Consider the following 22,773-nt stretch of genomic DNA (forward strand, 5'->3'; position numbering starts at 1 on the left):
TATTTTCCATAATGCAAGGTAATGCAAAATCAGACACTTTTCAGGCAGACTGAATGCTGAAATTTATTTGGTTGTTATAACTGACAATAATATTCCTTAATAGGCTTATTTGGATTTTTGATACATGTACAATGAACAATAAATAGATAAACAACTATACATACTTGGCAGACAATATATTAGAGATAATCACTATGATCACATTATAACTAGAAGGGCAAAGGAACTAAGCTAAAATAAACTTTGGGATAGAAATTTCCAACAACTGAAATATCTTTTTAATCTTAGACTCTGGAACACACTGATCTCTGATAGCCTGGACTAAATATTTGGGTATTTCTAACTATCCCACTTGATACTAGAACTTCCTACTGGAACAGGTTTTTTTTTTTTTTTTTTAAGATTTTATTTATTTTTAGAGAGAGGGTAAGGGAAGGAGAAAGAGAGGAAAAGAAATATCAATACAAGACAGAAACATCAATAGGTTGCCTCTGGCACGCCCCCAACCGGGGACCTGGCCCAGCAACCCAAGCATGTGCCCTGACCAGGAATTGAACCAGCAACCTTTTGGTTTTCTGAATGACACCCAACCCACTGAGCTACACCAGTCAGGGCTAGGACAGGTTTTGAAAGAGCAAAACTCCTAGACATCACCATGACCTAACAGTGATGTTAAGTATAAACAACTTAGGGCAGGGGGAGCCCACATACCTACACTTACTGTCTATATGCCAAGAAAACCAGAAATTGTCAGCCACTAAAATTTCTAAATAGTCCATGTTTATCTTTTTGTTGCATTTTAAAAAATGACATGAGCAATATCCATTCTGTGACTATTTCCATCATCACCATAATTCAACAAGAACACAAGCTTCAAATGATACAGTAATGTCATTCAAGAAATAAAGGAAATACATTAGAAAAAGACAAGAATATATAAAATATCTTGGAAATTTAGTTTTACCTCAATTCTATAAAGATTACATAGTTTGAGGAGTGGAATAATTGAGCTAAAAGTAACAAAGTCTAAAGGTGTTTTTAGCCCTCTTAATTAAGAGTAACCTGTGCTGCTCAGTAACCCCCCTACACATGGTGAGCTGGGAAGATGACACACAAAAATGAGAAGGAAAACACCGAACGTTAAGAGTATACTTTACTAAAGCACTGGGACAAAGAAGGTGTAATTCCTCACAAGACAGCTGCTAAATGCAGCAAGAGGTACAGAATCTACTCTTGATTTCTGCCCTCAGACATGATGTAACAAGGACACTTTGGCTCTTTTGAAACAAGAAATACTGATCAATTCACCAGTCTTACTGGTATAGAATCCAAGCTTGCATAAAATCTTAATCTAATCAAAGAGGAAAGTAAATGTGTATAACTTGATAATTTACATATAAACACTGACTTCTTAGATATACAAAGGAGATTAAGATACAGTTTTTTTCTCTCAAAGAACTGAGAGTCTACCCTGCAAGTTACAAATGGAAATATCTAAAGTGGCCAGATAAGGAAAAAAAAAGTACACACCCTGTAAATTCAATACAAATATACTGAACCCCATGGACTGTCTAGTGCTGGGCTATGGGAACAAAAACAAAGAGCCTGCTTTCATGGCATTGACATTCCAGTTGGAACAACAAAGTGGAACATATCAGGCAGTGATGTGTAACACATAAAGACAAATCACACACAGCAGGGATGGAAAATGCCGCTCTGAGGAGGGACACTAGAGCTGAGACCTTATGGGGGAGATCTGGGGAAAGAAAGTAGGATGCACTTAGGATGTTGAGGAAAAGGAGGCTGATGTGGTCATAGTGCAGGGAAGGAGGAGAAGGAGGTAGGAGCAGGGCTCAGGTGTTCTAGCAGGAGTTTTAATTTTATTCTAAGTATAACCAAAAGCCTTAACAGTGTTTTGAGAAAGGAAGGAACATGATCTTACGCGTGTGAAAAGGTTAATGCTGGCTGCTTGCTATGTGAAGAAGAGACTGTAACAACCCAAAAGTGGAAGCAGAGAAGTGGTGCAACAGTCCAGACAAGAGGGAATGACAGCCATGGTCTATGTGATTGCAAGGGAGGGTGGTAAGAAGTGGCTTTTTTTTTTAAATGAATACAGAGTGGGGCAGAAGTAGGGTTACAGTTGTTTATATGGAGAATAATATAATAATGAATAAATAATAATACAAGAATAAACTCTTATTTCACGTACTCAAAACTGTAAACCTACTTTTTCCTTATCCTATATATTTGGAAGCTACAGACAACAGGTAATACTGACAGGCTAATTGTGGAGTGAGAGAGAAAGAAGACAAGAATCAAAGATGACTTGATTCTAAGATTTTGGCCTGAGAAACTGGACTTAAGTCATGACATGGGAGGAGTGGGTTGGAAGTAGGGAAGGGAAGATGGTTAGATATTCAAGAGTATTTTTAGACATTTGAACCTGAGATGCATTATCTAGATGGAGATGTCAAGTAGGCAGCTGGATACACATGGTTGTTGCTTTGTATGAAAAAATTATTGATTATTGTGTACTGATCTTATACCCAGTTACTTGGTGACTTAATTGTTAATAGTTTGTATACAGATTCTCTTAGATCTTCCCATCACTATATGGGCTGCCAAAATAATTACTGTCTTAGATTATCTCTGTAAAAAAATCACCTGCAAGTAAAAACAATTCTCTTTCTTTCTTTCAAATCCTTAAACTTTGTCTTTTTGGTCTGTGTGGGCTTAGATCATCCATAAAATGCTCCAGAGAAGTGGCATAGTGTCTCTAGCAATTATCATCGTGATTTTATGCAAGATTATCTCCTCATAAATAAATGCATATTTTCAAGGCAACAGCAGATCTATATCTAAGGAACAGCTTAACATTTGAGTGGGTACAACACAGTTGGCATAGGTATAAGGAGTACGATCTTATTTTAACAACATCAGAACTCCAGTAATGTAACTGTCATGTAGCCACACTGATCAAAAGGGTTACTCGTACATTTATTTAGAAAGGCCATGACATTTAGTGATTTATTAACAGAGAGCAAATGTTTCCAATTCTGTAATGTTGAAAAATAAACTGGGGAAGAAGCAATATGAACAATGATACCTTTGGTAATTTCAAAGAAATAGAATCTGAGACACTGTAATAGTATAATGCATGATGTTATGCTTTCTGCACTGATCATATTTGTTTTGAAATTCTCAATACAGTGTTTTTATTTGCACTAAAATTTTTGCTGCTTATTTGGGGATAAAGAGATGAATAAAGCCTTGCTTTTGACAAACTAGGGAACAACTGAAGAGATACAAGACATGGTCGAGGCTGCCTGGAGAACTGTCAGGTCAGAGTTAGGCAGTCAGCTTCCACATGAAGCACACAAGGCTTCTTGGAGCTTTGGGAGTTTGTTTAAACTGAGAAATTTAGAATGTTTTCCCAGGGCCAGTTACTACCTAAGTAAAGGGCACTCTTTGACCCAATATTTCTTAAAGAATGGCTAGTGGTCTACCTATATCTTAATCACCTAAAATGTTAGAAGTGTAGATTCCAGGGACCCACCTCCAATCTGATGCCTAACGTCTAGTGTGGAACCCAGACAGCTGCAGTTTTATGTACACTCATATCTGGGACTACTCTGTTGTATCCTGATCCACAACAAGCATGGCAACCAAAATTAAGACGGGGAAAAGTACCTAAGGAAGTAAAACTTTCAAAGTCACTAACTATTTAAAATGGTTCCAAATACGATTTTATTAGAGAAAGCTAAAGCAGGTGACTTAGAAATGATACAGATTACTCCTACATAATATGTACTTTCCCATAAATTCATTTTAGCTCAAATTTGCATTTCCCAAAGGACTAATACCTTTTCAATTTTGATTGTCCTATTAGATATTTCCTTCTGTAAAGTGTTAGTTCAAAGTTTTAAAATGGGATTTGTCTTATTTGAATGATAAAATGTAGGAGTTCTTTATGTATTCCAGACACAAGTCCTTGGTCAAATATACCTACTGTGAATATTTTCTCCCTGTCCCTCCTTTTCCCAATGGTGTCTTTGGGGGAGTGGCACAATCAAGACAGGGACATATGCCATTTCAACTTCAGTCCCCCACAAAGGACCAATTAGCAACTAACCATATACACCATTTTGATAACCCAAGAACATGGGGCAAGGCTGAATTTCCCCCACCGCACATCACAGAGACCAAAAAGGATCACATCAGAAAGGTAAAAGGAAGGGCTAAACTCTGATCTCACTACCTTTCTACCAGGCCAGCACTGCACTGAGAGGGCCCTGGAGACCTAGGGTTTCTCCACTAGGAAGGAGAGAGCACAAGGTGGACATCCAGCTCCCCCAGTGTTGTGGGTTGCTTCCTGGAAGGACTACTTGGGGACTTTCGGGTGGTTTGTGGGGGCTAATCTGTGGAGCTTGACCACTGGGGATCAGACTGGGATACAGAAGGGAGTGGGGCTCATGGTAACCAATACTTGGTTCTTTGCAGATTGCACTACTCCTTTCAACAACACCTAAATAGAGATCCTAGCCAGTGGCCAGGGAGCTCAATGGACAACTGTGCCTGATTCCGGACTGTAACCGACAAGCCATACCAGCCACAGATTGTTCTATGGTCCCACCTGGGCTTGGAAGCAATTTCAAAGGCCTACATAGGACTGAATATAGTCCCCAGTCTCGCTTGATCAGGAGACCTAACCAAAACACTTGGGAACTCTGTAGCCCATCCTATAGTTCCACTTACAATGGCACTTGAGCAGAGAGCCCAGTCAGTGGCTCAGTCAATCTGCAGAGCCAAGCTGGTTGGCCCATCTGGCCAAGGAGCTTGATGATCAGCTCTCCTGAATTTGGGTTCCCAGCAATCAAGCTGTCAAGGATGTGATGCCTATTGCATGGTCCCACCAGAGCAAGGAATCAACATAGCCCCACACAACTGCTGAGAACTTTACCTAGTCCTGCCCAACTGCGAAGATTGACCAGAGAGAATGGGCACTGTGGAGCCCACTGTACAGCTGTGCATGGACAGAGAACCAAGCCAGTAGTTTTGTTTATCTGTTCTCAGATAAGAGAAACCCCTGAACTCAGAGTTCAGGAAGTAGCCTTGGCCATACTGCGATTCTCTCTATGAGAGGATAACCATGAAGCATCCAAAGCTGAGCTGAGTGGTGAAGGACTGTCTCTCCTGAAGTGGACTAAAGTTGGAAAGAGGAGATCATTCACTCTGTAACTGTGTAGGTATCAAGGCAAGGAATAAAAAATTGTGGACAACCAGGTAAACACAACGCCACCAAAGGAAACTAATAAAGTTCCAATAACTGACCCTCAACAAACGAGATCTCTGAATTGTCTGAAAAGAATTAAGAATGATTCTCTTAAATATGTTTAGTGAACTACAAGAACACACAGACAACTAAAAACAAAATTAGGAAAACAATGCATGAACAAAATGAAATCAACAAAGAAAAACTACTAAAAAAGAACCAAACAGCCCTGGCTGGTATAGCTCAGTGGACTGAGTACCAGCCTGCAAACCAAAGGGTTACCAGTTCAATTCCCAGTCTAGGGCACATGCTGGGGTTGCGGGCCAGATCCCTAGTAGGGGGCACGTGATAGGCAACCACATGTTGATGTTTTTCTCTTTCTCTTCCTCCTTCCCTACCCCTCACCAAAAAGAAATAAATAAAATCTTAAAAAGAAAGAAAGAAAGAAAGAAAGAAAGAAAGAAAGAAAGAAAGAAAGAAAGAAAGAAAAGAACCAAACAGAAATCCTAGGGCTGAAAAATGAAGAATTCCAGGGAATTCAACAACAGACTCGACAAAGGAAAAGAACAAACCAGTGAACTGAAAGACAGTTAATTTAAAATTACTTAGAGAAGCAAAAATAAAATGAATGAAAAAGGGTGAAGAAAGCATGTGGAACCTATAGGATAACATTAAGAAAAATAATAAACATTCTATAGGAAACACAGAAACAGAGAATGGGACAGAAAGTATATGTAAAGGAATAATGAATGAAAAATTCCCAAACATTAGGAGAGAAAAATGAACTTTAGGATTCGTGAGGCCCAAATGATCCCAAATAAGGTGAACCTGAAAAAGCCTACACTGAGAGATATTATAATGAACCTGTCAAAGTCAAAGAGAATTTTGAAAGCAGCAAGGGAAAAGAAACTTGTCACATAAAAGAGAACCCCCATAAGACTATAGGCAGATTTCTGAACAATACTTTGCAGGCCAAGAGGAAGTGGAAAAATATATTCAAAATATTGGAGAAAATAACTGCCAATCAACAATACTACACCTGGCAGAACTGTGTTTAAGAAATGATAGAAGGATAAAGACTTCCTGAACAAACAAAATCTGAGGGAGTCACCTTCACTAGACCTTCCCTACAACAAAACAAAACAAAACAAACCCTAATAAACTGTTCTTCAAAAAGAAATAAAAGGATGCTAATAAACATTAAAAACATGAATGTATATGAAAAATTCACTGGTACTGATAAATATAGCTGAAATCACATTCTCTAATATTGATTATGGTGCTAATTCACTTATATCTTCAGTTTAAAAGTTGAAAGAATACTAAAATAACTAAAATTAGAATAACCAGCTATTGACTATAAAACATAAAATATATGTAAAATTTAACATCATTAAAGTGTGGGGAGGGGAGTAAAAGTGTAAAGTTTATGTATGCTATCAAAGCTGTCATCTTTTAAGCTGTCATCTTAAAATAGAATGTTAAAAATGTGGTTTTTATGTTCACCTCATGGCAACCACAGAAAGAAAACCTTTAGTAGTTACACAAAAAATTGTGATAAAGAAGTACCATACAACCACAAAGGGTCATCAAATCAGAGAAGGCAGTAAGGTTAAGTAGTAAGGAAGGAAGAAAGGATTTACAAAAAGAGAAAAATTAACAAAATGACAATAGCTAAGCCTTCAAGTATTACTTTAAACAAAAATGGGTTAAATTCTCCAATCAAAAGACTTAGAGTGGTTGAATGAATTAAAAAGGAAAAAAACAAGATCCAAAGATATGCTGCTTACAGGAGACTAACTGCAGCTTTAAAGACACACATAGATTGATGTGCTGGCTGGTGTGGCTCAGTGGATTGAGTGCTGGCCTCGAACCAAAGGGTTGCTGGTTTGATTCCCAGTCAGGGAACATGCCTGGGTTTCGGGCCAGGTCCCCAGTGCAGGGTGTGAGAGAGGCAACCACACATTGATGCTTCTCTCCCTCTCTTCCTCCCTTCCCTTCTACACACACACACACACACACACACACACACACTGTGACATAATAAAAAAATTATTTTCAACCAAATGATAACTAAAAGAAAGCAGGGATAGCCATACTTACATCAGACAAAGTAAACTTTAAGCTAAACATGGTCAAAAGAGGCAAAGAAGGTCATTATATAAAGATAAAAAGGTCAATCTATCAAGACATAAAAGTTATATCAACGTAACTAAAAAGAGAAAGAAAAATACAATAATAGCTGGAAACTCTAATACATCCTGACAGAGACTCAATAAGGAAGCAATGGAATTGAACAACACTATCCAGAGTTCCAAACTCATTTTCACTGGGGACCATATCAGCCTCGCAGCTGCCTTCAAAGGGCTGAATGTAATTTTAGGACTGTATAAATGTAACTACTCCTTAACTAGGGGCAAGGAGCTTGGTGTTGCTGCCGAGTAGAAACGGGGTGCTGGGCCAGATAAAACAAGGTTGAGGGCCGGATTCGGCCTGCAGGCCTTGTGTTTGCCACCTGTGCTATAGACCAAATGTAGCTGAGAGATGTACACAGAACATTTCATTCAACAACAGCAGAATACATATGAGGGTAGGGAACCCCCCAAAAGTTGGAATTTATTTATAAAAAATGTGTATTTATTCTTACATGTTTAAACTTCAGTCACTTTCAAAGTACTCTCCATTTGATGCAATATACCTAACTGAGATGTTTTTTCACTGTTCTAAATAGTTTTTGAACTTGTTGATTTTGCTGCCTTTTAGTGCTTCTGCCATTTTTTGTTTCACCTCTTCTTCACTGGCAAAACATTCCCTTTTGAGGACTTTTTTTCTTCTAAGGAAACAAGAAAATGTCACTTGGGGCCAGACAGGGTGACTGGGGAGGGTGGGGCACAGGGGTCATGCTGTTTCTGGTTAAAAACTGCCAAACACTCAGAGTGGTGTGGGCAGGGAGCCTGTAAATCACCCATCATGAAATGGGCCAAGGTGTTGAAAGGGTCTTCAAAAAACATTCACTGAAGCTGAATGCAGCCTCTCACAACAATGCTAGCAGGTACACCGATCCAGATGGGTTTCTAGAACACTAATCTAGTGAGGGAAGCCTGTACTACAAGGGGCCTGCCCTCCAGATGACAGTTCTGTTTTTTGGGGGTCTCCCTTATATTCTTCTCAGGTTGACATGCAACATTCTGGGACAGAGCATATGTTAGGCCACAAAACAAATCTTAGCAAATTAAAGAAGAATGAAATATACTAAGTATCTTTTGGTATAAAACTAGACTCAGTAACAGAAGGAAAATGAAAACTCACAAGCACATGGAAATTAAACAACATACTCCTGGACAAGTAATGGATCAAAGAAGAAATAAAATGGGAAATGAGACAGTATCCTGAGACAAATGAAAATGGAAGCACAACATATCAAAGCTTATATGATGAAAAACAGCAGTTCTAAATGGAAAGTTTAGAACAATAAAAGCATACATCAAGAAAAAAGGAAGATCACAAGTAAACAAACTAACTTCATACTGCAAGGAACTAGAAAAAAACAAACTAAGTCCAAAGTTAGCAGAAAGAAGAAAGAATAGAGAAGAAATAAATGAAACAGAGAACAGAAAAACAATAAAAAACAGATTAATAAAACTAAGTGTTGGTCCTTTGACAGGATAAACCAAATTGACAAAGCTTGAGGTAGACTCACCAAGGAAAAAAAGAGAACCTCAAAATAAAAATTACACATGTAGTAGGAAACATTACAACTGATACCACACAAATACAAAGGATCATAAGACACTACTGTGAACAAGTATATGCCAACAAACTGTAACGCCCAGAAGAAATGGATAAGTTCCTAGAAACATACAACTTACCAAAACCGAATCATAAAGAAATAGAAAATCTGGCTTTTGGCCAAGATGGAGGCATAGGTAGACACGCTTCAACTCCACACACAAAACTAAGATGGATAACAACCAATCTAACAACAAAAAACAACCAGAACTGCCAGAAAATCAAACTGTATGGAAGTCTAACAACCAAAGAGTTAAAGAAGAACATTCATCCAGACTGGTAGGAGGGGTGGAGACAGTCAGCCAGGCCAGAAAGGATGGGAGGCGAGGCAGCATCTGCCAGCAGAACAGGGGGTCCTATAGTCACATGAGGCAGATAAAACTGAGAGGGACAACTGGGGAGCATGCAATCCCAGCCCCAGGCCAGACCACACAGCCCAGGGTTCTAGTGTGACAGGACATAGCTGAGCAGTAGCTATTCTTAAGTAGGAGCTGACCAGCAGCTGTTCCCAGGCTGCAGTCTTTCCCCGATAAGCAGTTGTCTCAAGGCCAAAACACTAACCTTCGCTTCTGCTTCTGTATGCCTGCTTTTAGCAGTTGTTCCCCCCACCCTTTTTGCCTTGTAACAAGCATGTAAAAGAAACTCCAGCTTGAGCTCATTGCTCAGAATTTGAGATTCCCCTCTGAGCCCGCACGTAATAAAGAATCGTGCTTTGCCATCTCCCCCGAGTGTAAGTTATATTCCGCAACACTAGCACTGGGAAATTAAACCTTCAAAATCTCTGGCTGCAAAAATCAGTGGGGATTGTGGCAGTGGAAGAATCTGCAGGTCTCTCAGGAGAGTCTGTTTAAAGGGCCCACAGGGTCTTAGAAGTTACACATACCCACTCATTCAGGGAATCAGGACCAGGGCAGCATATAAAAGGGCACCAGTCACTTCCAGAAAGTGGGGGAAATGACTGAAAACGGGGTAAGAGCCAAGCAAGCAACACTGTTCCCTCTCTGACCCCTCCTCCACATACAGTGGCACAAAGCTATAAGCAGGTTGCCCTGCCCTGGTGAATACCTCAGGCTCTGCCCCTTACAACATAACTGATACACTAACACGGATAGTCAAAGCAGCTCTACCTAAATACACAGAAACACAGGGAGGCTGTGAAATAGAGGAAACAAAGAAATATGGCCCAAATTACAGAACAGATCAAAACTCCAGACAAAGAACTAAATGATAAGGCAATAGCCAACCTATCAGATGCAGAGTTCAAGGCACTGGTAATCAGGATGTTCAGACAAATGATTGAGTATGGCTGTAAAATAAAAAAAATGAAGGTAATACAAAGTGAAATAAAGAAAAATATACAGGGAACCAACAATGAAGAGGAGGAAGCCAGGATTCAAATCAATGATTTGGAACAAAAGGAAGAAATAACATTTGTCCAGAACAAAAAGAACAAACAAGAATTCAAAAAAAATGAGGAGAGGCTTAGGAACTTCTGAGACAACTTTAAATGTTCCAACATCTGAATCATGGGGTACCAGAAGGAGAAAAGGAAGAGCAAAAAATTGAAAACTTATTTGAAAAAATAATGAAAGAAAAGTTCCCCTATTTGGCAAAGGAAATAGACATACAAGTCTAGGAATCTCAAAGAGTACCAAAGAAGGTGGACCCAAAGAGGGCCACACCAAGACACATCATAATTAAAATGCCAAAGGTTAAAGATAAAATGAGATTTTTAAAAGCAGCAAGCAAAAAGGAGACAGTTACCTACAAAGAATCTCCCATAAGACTATCGGCTGATTTCTCAAAAGAAACCTTACAGGCAAGAAGGGGCTGGAAAGTTTTCAAAGTCATGAAAGGCAAGGACCTCTATCCAAGATTACACACTTTATAAAAGGGCAGGTAAAGTGCTTCCCAGGCAAGGTCAAGTTAAAGAAGTTTATCATCACCAAGCCCTTATTATATGAAATGTTAAAGGGATTTATCTAAGAAAAGAAGATCAAAACTACGAAGAGTAAAATGACAACAAACTTACAACTATCAACAACTGAACCTAAAAAAAAACAAAAACAAGCTAAGAAAACAACTAGAAAAGGAACAGAATCACAGAAATGGAGATCACATGGGGGGTTATCAGCAGGGAGGCTTGGGGGGAGGATGGGGGAAAAGGTACAGGGCATAAGAAGCATAAATGGTAAGTACAAAAAGACATGGAGAGGTTAAAAATAGTATAGGAAATGTAGAAGCCAAAGCACTTATATATGTATGACCCGGGGACATGAACTAAGGGAAGGAGGGTTGCTGGAGGGAATGGGGGTACTGGGTGGAGGGGGGGAAAGGGGAAAAAAATGAGACAATTGTAATAATCAATAAAATATACTTAATTAAAAATAAAAGAAAGAAATAGAAAATCTAAACAGACAAGTAACAATTAAGGGGACAAAAACCTTCCAACAAAGAAAAGTTAGGACCAGATGGTTTTCACTAGTGAATTTTACTAAACATTTAAAGAAGAATTAATGCCAATCCTTCTCAAATGCTTCCAAAATAATTATACCAGTTCTGCACTATCCTGATACCAAAGCCAGATAAGAACACTACAAGACAGGAAAACTACAAGCCAATATTTCTGATGATATAGATATAAAAAAACAAATTCAGCATCACATTAAAAAATCATATACCATGTTCAAGTGAGATTTATCCCTAGGATGCAAAAATGGTTCAACATATGCAAATCAATACGTGTGATACATCAAATTAACAGAATAAAAGAATCAGCCCTGGCTGGTGTGGCTCAGTGGATTGAGTGCTGGCCTGCGAACCAAAGGGTTGCCAGTCTGATTCCCAGTCAGAGCACATGCCTGGGTTGTAGACTAGATCCCCAGTAGGGGGTGCACAGGGGCAACCACACACTGATGTTTCTCTCCCTCTCTTTCTCCCTTCTTTTAGCTCTCTCTAAAAATAAATAAATAAAGTCTTTTAAAAATAGGATCATATGGTCCATCTCAATATATATAGAAAATGAATCTGACAAAATTCAACATCCATTCATGATAAACCTCATAACAGATGGGGTATAGAAAGAATGTACTCAACATAATAAAGGACACATATGACAAGCCCACAGCTAACACCTAACTCAAAGATGAAAGGTTGAAAACGTTTCCTCTAAGGTTGGAATAAGAGAAGGGGGTGCACTCTCACCATTCCTACTGAACATAGTAAAAGAAAAGTCCTACCAGAGCATTCAGGCAAGGAAAGACTACAGGCAACAGCATTAGAAAGAAAGAATAAAATTGTCTCTATTTATAGATGGCATGATTATATATAAAAAACATCCTGAAAACTACCTCCCAAACTGTTTTTTCCTAATACACAAATTCAATAAAGTTGCCTGATACAAAAGTAACATACAAATCTGTCATGTTTCTTTACAGTAATAGTAAATTATCTAAATAAAAATAAAATCCCTTTCACAGTAGCACCAAAACAATAAACTATTTAAAAATAAATATAACCAAGGAGGTGAAAGATCTCTACCCTGAAAACTGTAAGATACTAATGAAAGAAATTAAAGAAGATACAAATAAATGGAAAAACATCCCAAGTATGTGGACTAGAACAATTAATACTGTTAAAATGTCCATATTACCCAAAGCCATTTGTAGATCTAATATAATCCCTACCACAAATACAATGGCATATTTTCTATGGAAATTAAAAAAAATCTTAAAATTCATTTGATTTCACAAAAGTTCCTAAACAGCCAAACAAAACCTGAGAAAGAAGAACAAAACCAGAAAAATCATTTCCTGATTTCAAACTACAGTACAAAGCTATAGCAATTAAAACAGTATGATACTAGCATAAAGAGACATATAGACCAATGGAACAGGCAAGGAAACCCAGAAATAAACCCAAGCATACAGAGTAAACTAGTATTTGACAAGGAAGCCCAAAATACTCAACAGAGAAAAGATGGTCTCCTCAAATAAAGAGTGTCAGCAAAATGAGATATTCACATGCAAAAGAATAAAACTAGATCTCTACCTCATTTCACCTCAAATTATCTTAAAATGGGTTAAAGACTTAAATGTAACCTGAACCACAAAAAATATACGACAAAACACAGGAAAAAAGCTCCTTGACATGGATTTTAGTAATGATATTTTGGATATGACACTAGTGCAAGCAACATAATAAAAAAGTCAAGTGGGACTAAATCAAACTAAAAAGCTTCTGTACAGCAAAAGAAACAACAAAATGAAAAGGCAACCTACAGAATAGAAAAATATATTTACAAACCACATATCTGATAAAAATTAAAATCCAAAACATACTCATATAAGGAATTCAACAACTCAAAACAACAAAAAGACCCCCACCAAATAATCTAATGTAAAAATGGGCAAAGATCCTAAATAGACATTTTTTCCAAAAGAAGATATTCAAATGTATAATAGGTGCATGAAAAGATTGTATTCAACAACACTAATCACCAGGGAAACAGAAATCAAAACCACAATGAGATATTAACTCACAAGTGTTAGAGTGGCCGTTATCAAAAAGGTAAAAGATATCAGCAAACCAAATCCAACAGTGCACTAAAATTATCATATACCATGATCTTTTCTTGGGATGCAAAGTTGGTGCAATATGCGCAAATCAATTAACATGATACACCACATAAACAAAATGAAGGATAAAAAAATCATATAATCACATCAATAGATGTAGACAAAGCATCTGCAGCAAAATCCAGCACCCATTATGATAAAAAAAAAAGTGGGAATAGAGGGAACATACCTCAACATAATAAAGGCCATATATGACAAACCCACAGCCAACATCATTCTCAAGGAGGAAAAATGAAACACATTTCCCTTAGGATCAGAAACAAGACAGGAATGTTCACTTTTACCACTCTTCTTTAACACAGTCCTGGAAGTCCTAGCCACAGCAATCAGACAAAAAGAAATAAGAGGTATTTAAAGTGGAAAGGAAAAAGTAAAACTGTCATTATTTGCAGATGACATGATCCTGTATACAAAGAACTCGAAAGATTCCACCAAAAAAATCACTGGAACTGATGAATGAATTCATGCAGGTAACAGGATACATAATTAATAATCAGAAATTGGTTGCATTTTTATATACCAATAATGAACTACCAGAAAGACAAACTAAGAAAACAACCCTATTTGTGACAGTATGGATGGACCTAGAGGGTATTATGTCCCATGAAAAAGTTAATTAGAGAAAGACAAATACCATATGATTTTACTTGTAAGTAGAAGCTAAAGAACAAAATAAATAAACAAAATAGAAACAGACTCACAGACACAGAGAGTGGACTGGTTGTTGCCAGAGGTGAGGACCTTTGGGTTTGGGGGAATGGGTCAAAGAGGTAAAGGGATTTAAGAAGTACAAATTGATAGTTACAAAATAGTTACAGGGATGTAACATACAATACAGGGAATGCAGTCAATAATCCTGCAATACTATGTGGTGCCAGGGCCAGGTGGGCACTGGATATATCAGGAGAGCACTTTGTAAAGTATATGACTGTTTAACCACTATACTATGCACCAAAAGCAATACAAAATAATATTGAAAATAATAAAAAAGTTTTATAAACAAAAAAGATAAAAGTGCTGATGAGGATGTAGAGAAAAGGGAACCCTTACACATTCTTGGTGGGAATGTAAACTGGTATAGTCACTATAAAAGCAATGTGGAGTTTCCTCAAAATATTAAAAATAGAACTACCACAGGATCCAGCAATTCTACTTGTGGTTATATATCTGAAGGAAATGAAATCACTATGTCAAAGAGATATCTATATCCTATGTTCACTGCAACATTACTTACCATAATAACCAAAACATGAAAACGACCCATGTGCCCATCAATGGATGAATGGAAAAAGGGAATATGGTATATATATACAATGAGATATTCTTCAGCCATTTAAAAAAAGGAAACCCTAGCCCTGGCCAAGTGGCTGAGTTGACTGGAGTGCCATCCCATACATCAAAAGGTTGCAGGTTCCATCCCCAGTCAGGGCGCATACCAGGTTGTGGGTTTGATCCTGCCCGGGGTGAGTTTGGGAGGCAACCAATCAATGTTTCTCTTTAACAACAACATTTCTCTTTTTCTCACTCCCACCCCCTTCCTCTCTTACTAAAATCAATGAACATATCCTTGGGTGAGGGAAAAAAAAAAAAAAAGGAAATCCTGCCACTTGCAACAACATGGATAGATGTTGATGGCATTATGCTAAGTGAAATAAGTCAGAGAGAGAAAGATAAGTATTGTATGATCCCAATTATGTGGAATCTAAAAAAAAAAAACAAATAAATTCAAAGAAACAGAGAAGTAGACTGGTGGTTTCCAGAGGCAAGTGGTGAGATGGGAAATAAGGAAAGATGATTAAAATGGCAAACTTCTGTCCATAAGATAAATAATTTCTGGAGTTACAATATGCAGCATGGTAAATATAGTTAAAAAGTGTATTGTATTTTTAAAGTTGCTAAGAAGATTTTAAAAACTCATCACATGAAAAAACTGTAACTGTGAGGTGATATTAACTAAATTTATTGTGGTAATCATTTTGCATGTAGACATAAACAAAATCATTATGTATACCTTGAACTTATATAGTATTATGTATCGATTATATCTTAATAAAACTGGGGGGTAATAGTGCCTTTTGAAGAGCAGAAGTTTTTAATATCAATGAAGTCCAATTTATCATTTTTTTTATGGTGTGTGTTTTTGGTGTCCTAATAAAACTTTGCCCAGGTATCAAATATTTCTACTAATTTTTTTAGCTTTTACTTATAGGCCTCCTGTCCTTTTTAAGTTAATTATGGCTTATGTTGTTAGGTAAAGTTCTTTTTCTCCCATATAGATATGGCGCAAAATGTCAAAAAGCTTTTGAACAAGCTATTTTAAGTCACATGTGTCTTAGATCTCCTACAACTAAAACCGGAGGCTTTCATGATCTGATTCTAATACCCTCTCCAAGTGTGCTGCAAGGCAGCTTGCATTCTGTCACTTCTTCAACACATATACTTCAGGACCTCATCTGAAGTGGTGTCTCAACTATCCTTCACAACTCCCAAAGCCAAGGAGCACATCCAGAGCCCCAGTATTGAGGAGATACTTTGAGAAACTGAAAACAGACTGTATCTCTTACCTCTCTTCAATACTCCTGCCTGCCATGTACACTCAGTCATGCTGACTTCCCTCCCAGTCTCCACTGGCATTCCTACTCCTCTTTTACCGCCTTTCCCCCCTCTAGTTCCTACTAATTCTCTATATTCTTTTTCTAGAAATACTGGCTAAAAGAGAAAACACAGGGATATCACAGGATTTGATATTTGATATGAGAATAGTCAAAGAGAATGTAACACTGGGCTGGCATAAGATAAAATCAATTCAAACTGAAACTGCTCCTCTAACCTTGGGCACATCCCTTGGTTCTGTAAGTCTCAGCTTCCTCATGTGTCAAACACAGGGGCTCAACAAGACAACCTATTAGAGTCTCTTGTTCAGAGTCATCTCTGATCATTTGGTAACTTTCATCTCAGGGCAATTTTTGAACCCGAACCCAAACCCTGACACTTTTATAGAACAATCTGTATTTGAACTGAAAAAGAAAAAAAATCACAATTTCTATTCTGATACAACTATACATTTACAATTCTGTTGTTATACAACTGCACATTTTATTTTTTAATTGTTTTATTGTTGTCCAAGTACAGTTGTCTGAATTTATGATGATGAGTAAGATCGCTTTCATAAATGTAGTATAATTCCATAACTAACCTCTTAACTGCTGGTATAAAGGATTGAGGAAGAAGCAAAAGATATCTATCAAGTGTGCTTTTCTCAACACTAATTTTGCTCCAGATGGGTCAGAGAACTCTATGGCTCTTAGATGGTCCAGACAAGGTGGAATCAGGCTAGACTACCAGTGGTCTGAAAACAATCCATCCACAGTCAAAAATATTTGGGGAAGGGTGAAGGATGGAAGGTGGCATTAAAATTTATAAGCATAGTAGCAGAGAAGTCTACACCTTACTGTTGGCAGTGGGTATGTCCTTTGGGTAGGGTTCATGAGCAGATCAGGTCCAAAGAAGCATATATAACATTAAGGAGAAGGACAGAGCAATAAGGAAGTCAGGATATTTAATTGCAGATATGAAAGAGAAAAGAGCAAAAACAGTGATTACTAAAGGAATTTCATTATTATACATATATATGAAGTAGTTCTAGTGGTCCTACTCTTAATCTGAATACTTGCTACTTCTTTCTCAAAATTTTCTGTTGATGCTGTCTGAACTTCACTAGTGTGAGGATAATCCTGGATGTACTTTAGTATCAAGGATCTTTGATTCACAGGAAGCTCTCCTCCCCCTCCAGAAACCAGTGGCAGGCCCTCAATGGATATTAAAATGAATCACGCAGTAGCATTCTTTATATTGTCTCCATAATAGATGTGAAAAGCTCCAAAAGACAGGAGAATTTGGAGGTGTGAAAGTTATCTTCAAATTCACATGCATGTATGTACTCTCCTAATACCTGAGGATAAAACAACTCCCCTGTAACTACAAGAGATTCTGTGTTTAAAAGGCATCTTTTAGACATGAGACTGGGTTTCACTGCTCCCAGTCCCCTCTCCCAGGAACCTGCAGGCAGACTGACTCTGGTGATACTGAGGGCAGCAATGGTCAATCTGTAACAGACCCGGGAAAGTGTCACTAGGGAGTTACAAAGTTGATTCTCACACAAAGCCATGAAATTTCAGCTATGAGTAAAAAGCCCTTCATATATGATGGGGGAAAAATGCTACACAATACATCACATACGAATTCAGATTTAAACCTGGCTTTCCATACACAATACTTAAATACATGATATAATGTGATTTATGATATGCTTCAACAAAAAAGTATGGGGAACATTGTAGGAATCCCCCAGAAGGAACTGAAAGTATGTTAGTATCTTACTAAATCTACAGAATTTTATATGCCATAAAATATATATATGTATTTCTTTTTTACCTTTTTTGTTGATATGAACTGAGTCCAAGTGTTGTCTCTGTCTGTGAAAGGAAGAAAACAATGATGAAAATACTAAAACAAAATCTTTATACTATAGACATATGAAATATCCAAAATATTTTATTGTACTTTCAGCTTTGAACTTATGCTCATTTGAATTTTCAGGTTAAACCCAATCCCCAAATCATATGAAATGATTTGTCACACTATTATATACAGGTGCCCTCTGCTTTTTTTAGTTCACATTACACCACTTTGCTTCAGAAAAGACCCACATTAGTTGCCTGTTTTCACTAACTGAAAAAACCGTAAGAGGATTTTTGCTTTTACAAAAAAAAAAAAAAAGGCAAAAAGCTAAAATAGAGCTCAGAGTTTGTTCCGCAGCAGATGAAAGAGGCAGTGGCCCCCCAGTAGTGAGAGCGGCCCCACCGCACTGCTTCCCCAGAACCACCCTCAGCACCACACACCCAGCCCCACAGCTCTGAGCCCGGTTTGGGAGCATCTGGGCCTTTTCTCTCCATTGAGTTTGTGTGTCCCTTAGCAAGCTGTGTCCTAGGGTATTAGAAAAACATAAGGGAGCTCTTAGGGTGTTACACCTTAGTGTAAAATTGGACGTAATTAAGCATTTTGATCATGATGAACAAAATAAAAGATGTCCCTGCATTGAATTTTGGATTTGGAAACGCTTAAAAAATTTTCTGTATATAAAACTGCTTCTCCACTTCACGCCATTTTGGCTTTTAGAAACCTCTGCTTTCAGGTAGTGGGGAAACCTATAATTAAAGTGCAAGAGTAATCTGGATTAGATTTTAACACACATGGAAATAATACCAAGTAATGTGATTGACTTTTAAAAGTTTGCCAGACCAGGTGACAAGAAGCGTCCTCTTTACTACTGCTTTGTGAGACTACATGTGCCTCTCACTCTTCAAGGCTCACCACTGTGTGCCAGGTACTGCTATATAAATTCCAGCCACTACAGAGTGCAAGGAGAAGGGGAATCATCTTAAAACTAAATGATATGTGTTATCCACTGAATAAAGAACTATGAAAATTCTGGAAAGGCACTGTGTCAGAGAATGAATAGGTGACATGCTTGAACACATGATAAGGAAAGGCCTGTCTGCAGAGAGAACATTTACATTAAAGTCTAAAGGATAAAAAGAGCTGTGTGTGGAAGCAAGATTGGGTGGTAGTGGAGAAAATAGCACGTGCAGAGGTCCTCATACAGGGAAAAGCCTCAATGTTCGAAAAACAGACAGCAGGTCTACATGGCTGGAGCTTAGAGAGAAGGCAGAGAAAGAAGAGGAAATGAGCCTGGAGGGGTAAACAGGGCAGATTATGTTGTGCTCTGGTAAGAAGTTCAAATTGTGTATATTCTAAATGCAATACAAGGGGTCTGGAGGAGTAAGAAACAGAGACAGATGTGGTTTTAAAGATACTATTGTGGCTTTGGTGTAGAGGATAGATTAGAGGAGATAAGAGAGAAAGCAAGAAGTTGAGAGGCAACTAATGAAGGAAATGAAGTGTTTCATGATGATGATGATGATGATGATGATATGATGTGAGCAAATGCCCAGACTTTGAGGAATACCACCAGTGAACTTATCCCAAAAGATTAGTTTCTACAGTATAATTAAAAAGCAGTAGAGCGGTGGCATCATTTTCCCCATTAACACATATTATTTTGAAATAGTATTTTGGAGAATATATATGAAGGATATATGGCAGATGTAAGAACTGTCCTTATTTTTCAAAGCGAATGCTTGGGTGAATGTCCGAGGTCTGTAATTTTCTCTAAAACGTTTCAGCAATATAATTTGTGTGTGCATGAAAGTATATGTGTATATAACACAAATATGGAAAATGTTAATAACTGTCAGGTCTATCTCAATGGTAAGTGAATGGATATTCATTCTCTCAACTCTTCTATTTCTGTACTTAAAGAAAAATGTCTTTAACTTTTTATTATGGGCAAAAATATTTGCAAATCATATATCTGATGAAGAATTAGTATACAGAATGTCATTAAGAACTGCCACAACTCAACAGCAAACAACAGAAAACTTAATTAAAAAATGGAGAGAACTTGAATAGACATTTCTCTAAAGAAGACATACAAATGGATAGCAGGCGCATGAAAAGATATTTATCATCACTGATCATTAGGGAAATGCAAATCAAAACCACAATGTGATACCACCTTACTCCCATTTGAGATACCACCTCATTCCCATTAGGATGGTTACTACAAAAAAACACACACAGAAAACAGCAAGTTTTGGTAAGTAGAGAAGTGGAGTAAGTGAAGTCGGTGATGTGGACAAACTGGAACCCTTGTGTATTGCTAGTAGGAGTCAAATGTGCAGCTACTGTGGAGAATGGTAAGGCAGTTCCTCAAAAAATTAAACAATTACCATATGATCCTGTAAATCCACTCCTGGGTATAGACCCAAAAGAATTGAAAGCAGAAAGCAGGGACTCATATTTGGACATCCATGTTCATAGTAGCATCAAAATAGCCAAAGAGTGGAAGAAACCCCAAGTGCCTATAACCAATAAATGAACAAAATGTAATTTATACAACAGAACATTATTCAATCTTAAAAAGAATGAAAATTCTGATATGTTACAAAATTGATAAACCTTAAAGACTAAGTCTACACTTATGCATGCTAAGTGACATAAGCAGTCACAAAAAGAAAAAATACTGTAAGATTCCACTTAAATGAGGTACCTAGAGTAGTCAAGTAGTCATAGGCAGAAACTAGAATGGAGTAGCAGAATGGCCAGGGTCTGGGATAGGAGTAGTTAGGGTTTCAGTCTGGGATGATGAAAAAGTTCTGGAGCTGGATGGTACTGATGTGAAAACAAATGTAAACATACCTAATACCACAAAACTGTACACTTAAAAATGGTTAAAAATGTAACTTTTACGTTACTCATATCTTACCACACTAAAAAAAAAAAAGCTATAGCAATCAAGATTAATGGAACAGGAGAAAGTCCAGAAATAAACTCACATTTGTAGTCATTTGATTTTCAACAAATGCATCAATGCAATTCAATAGAGAAACATATACCTTCTCAACATACAGAGCTGGAGCAACTGGACAAATCTACTGGGGGGAAAGTAAGCCTTTACCCTTGTGTGACACAAGGCACTTGAACTAAGTTTAGATGAACAGTAGTTCTAAGCATAAAAACTAAAATTATAAAGCTTCAAGAAGAAAACACAGATTATCTTTGTAACCTTGAAACAAAGATTTCATAAATGAGGGAAAAAAATCCCACTAGATATAAAAGAAGAAACTGATAGATATATTCACCAAAAGACATTGTTATGCAAGTGAAAAGGCAAACTACGCACTGAGAGAAAATGTTTGCAAATCACTTATTTGATTAAGAATATATCCTGAATGTGTAAAAGACCCTGAATAAACCACTCAATTTTTTAAAATTTGCAATTATACAAATGTCATCTAAGCAGATGAAAAGATACTCTGTATCAGCTATTAAGGAAAAGCTAGCATAAATTACAACAATGAACTACACATCTATTATAATGTCCAAAATGAAAAAGACCAATCATACAAAAGGTGGGTGAGAAGGAGGAGTAATGGGGACATTCTTTCATACATAGCTGGTAGGAAAGCAAAACAGCATCACCTCTTTAGAAGAGGCCCAGCAATTTCTTTCTTTTTTTTAAAAAAGATTTTATTTATTTTTAGAGAGGGAAGGGAGAGAGAGATAGAGAGAGAGAGAGAGAGAGAGAGAGAGAGAGAGAGAGAACATCAATGTGCGGTTGCTGGGGGTTATGGCCTGCAACCCAGGCATGTACCCTGGCTGGGAATCGAACCTGTGATACTTTGGTTCACAGCCCGCGCTCAATCTACTGAGCTACAGCCAGCCAGGGCACAATGTCTTACCAAGTTAAACATACACCTACACCATATGACCTAGCCACTGCACTCCTAGATATTTGCCCAGAAGAAATGAAAGCATGGGTCCATCCAAAGACTTGCAGATGAATGTTTATAGTAGCTTTAGTTATGATTGATCAGTACTTGGAACAACCCAAATTTCCATCAACAGGTGAATGAATACATGAAATGTGTGCTATCTACACAACAGAATACTACTCAACAATAAAAAAGAATAAACTCAAGATTGGGAACTTTTCTTTTTTTCCCCATTAAACATTTCTTTACTGTTTTATAATAAATACATACCATTTTTTAATAAGAATTTTAAAAGAACACTTGAGTGACAAAAGAATAAATTCTGATACATACAGAAACATGGATGAATCTCAAAATAATTATGCTGAGTCAGACCCCCCTAAAAGTACATTTTATATGATTCCATTTATATAAAGTGGTTTAAAATATAAACTAAGCAACAGTGACAAAAAGCAGATCAGTGTTTGTCTAGAGATGGGAAAGTGAGGGTTGGAACGATCAACAAAGGTCATGAGTAAACTTTCACGGTGATGGGTACATTCATTCTCTTGATTAGAGTGATAATTTCACTACAAGGTGTATAAATGTCAAACTTCAAATTGTACTCTAAGTCTACACTTATGCTAGGTGACAGTTTACTGTATGTCACTTCAAAAATAGCATAACCTAACAATTCTAG

The 22,773-nt window shown here is 37.4% G+C and overlaps 1 protein-coding gene across 2 annotated transcripts in view; it reads right to left on the reverse strand.

Moving 5' to 3' along the window:
* The window catches only part of TMEM131 (transmembrane protein 131), a 221,560-nt gene that overhangs the window by 139,369 nt on the left and 59,418 nt on the right, over positions 1 to 22,773 (reverse strand). For both annotated transcript variants that reach the window (XM_045827146.1, XM_045827145.1), the window contains exon 3: positions 18,133 to 18,173. In XM_045827146.1, the coding sequence (XP_045683102.1) occupies positions 18,133 to 18,173 (41 nt within the window). The remainder of the gene's footprint in view (positions 1 to 18,132; positions 18,174 to 22,773) is intronic.

The sequence above is a fragment of the Phyllostomus hastatus genome, unplaced genomic scaffold, assembly GCF_019186645.2.
Source record: "Phyllostomus hastatus isolate PE091 unplaced genomic scaffold, TTU_PhHast_1.1 phas_scaffold_78, whole genome shotgun sequence".
In the NCBI taxonomy this organism is placed as follows: domain Eukaryota; kingdom Metazoa; phylum Chordata; class Mammalia; order Chiroptera; family Phyllostomidae; genus Phyllostomus; species Phyllostomus hastatus.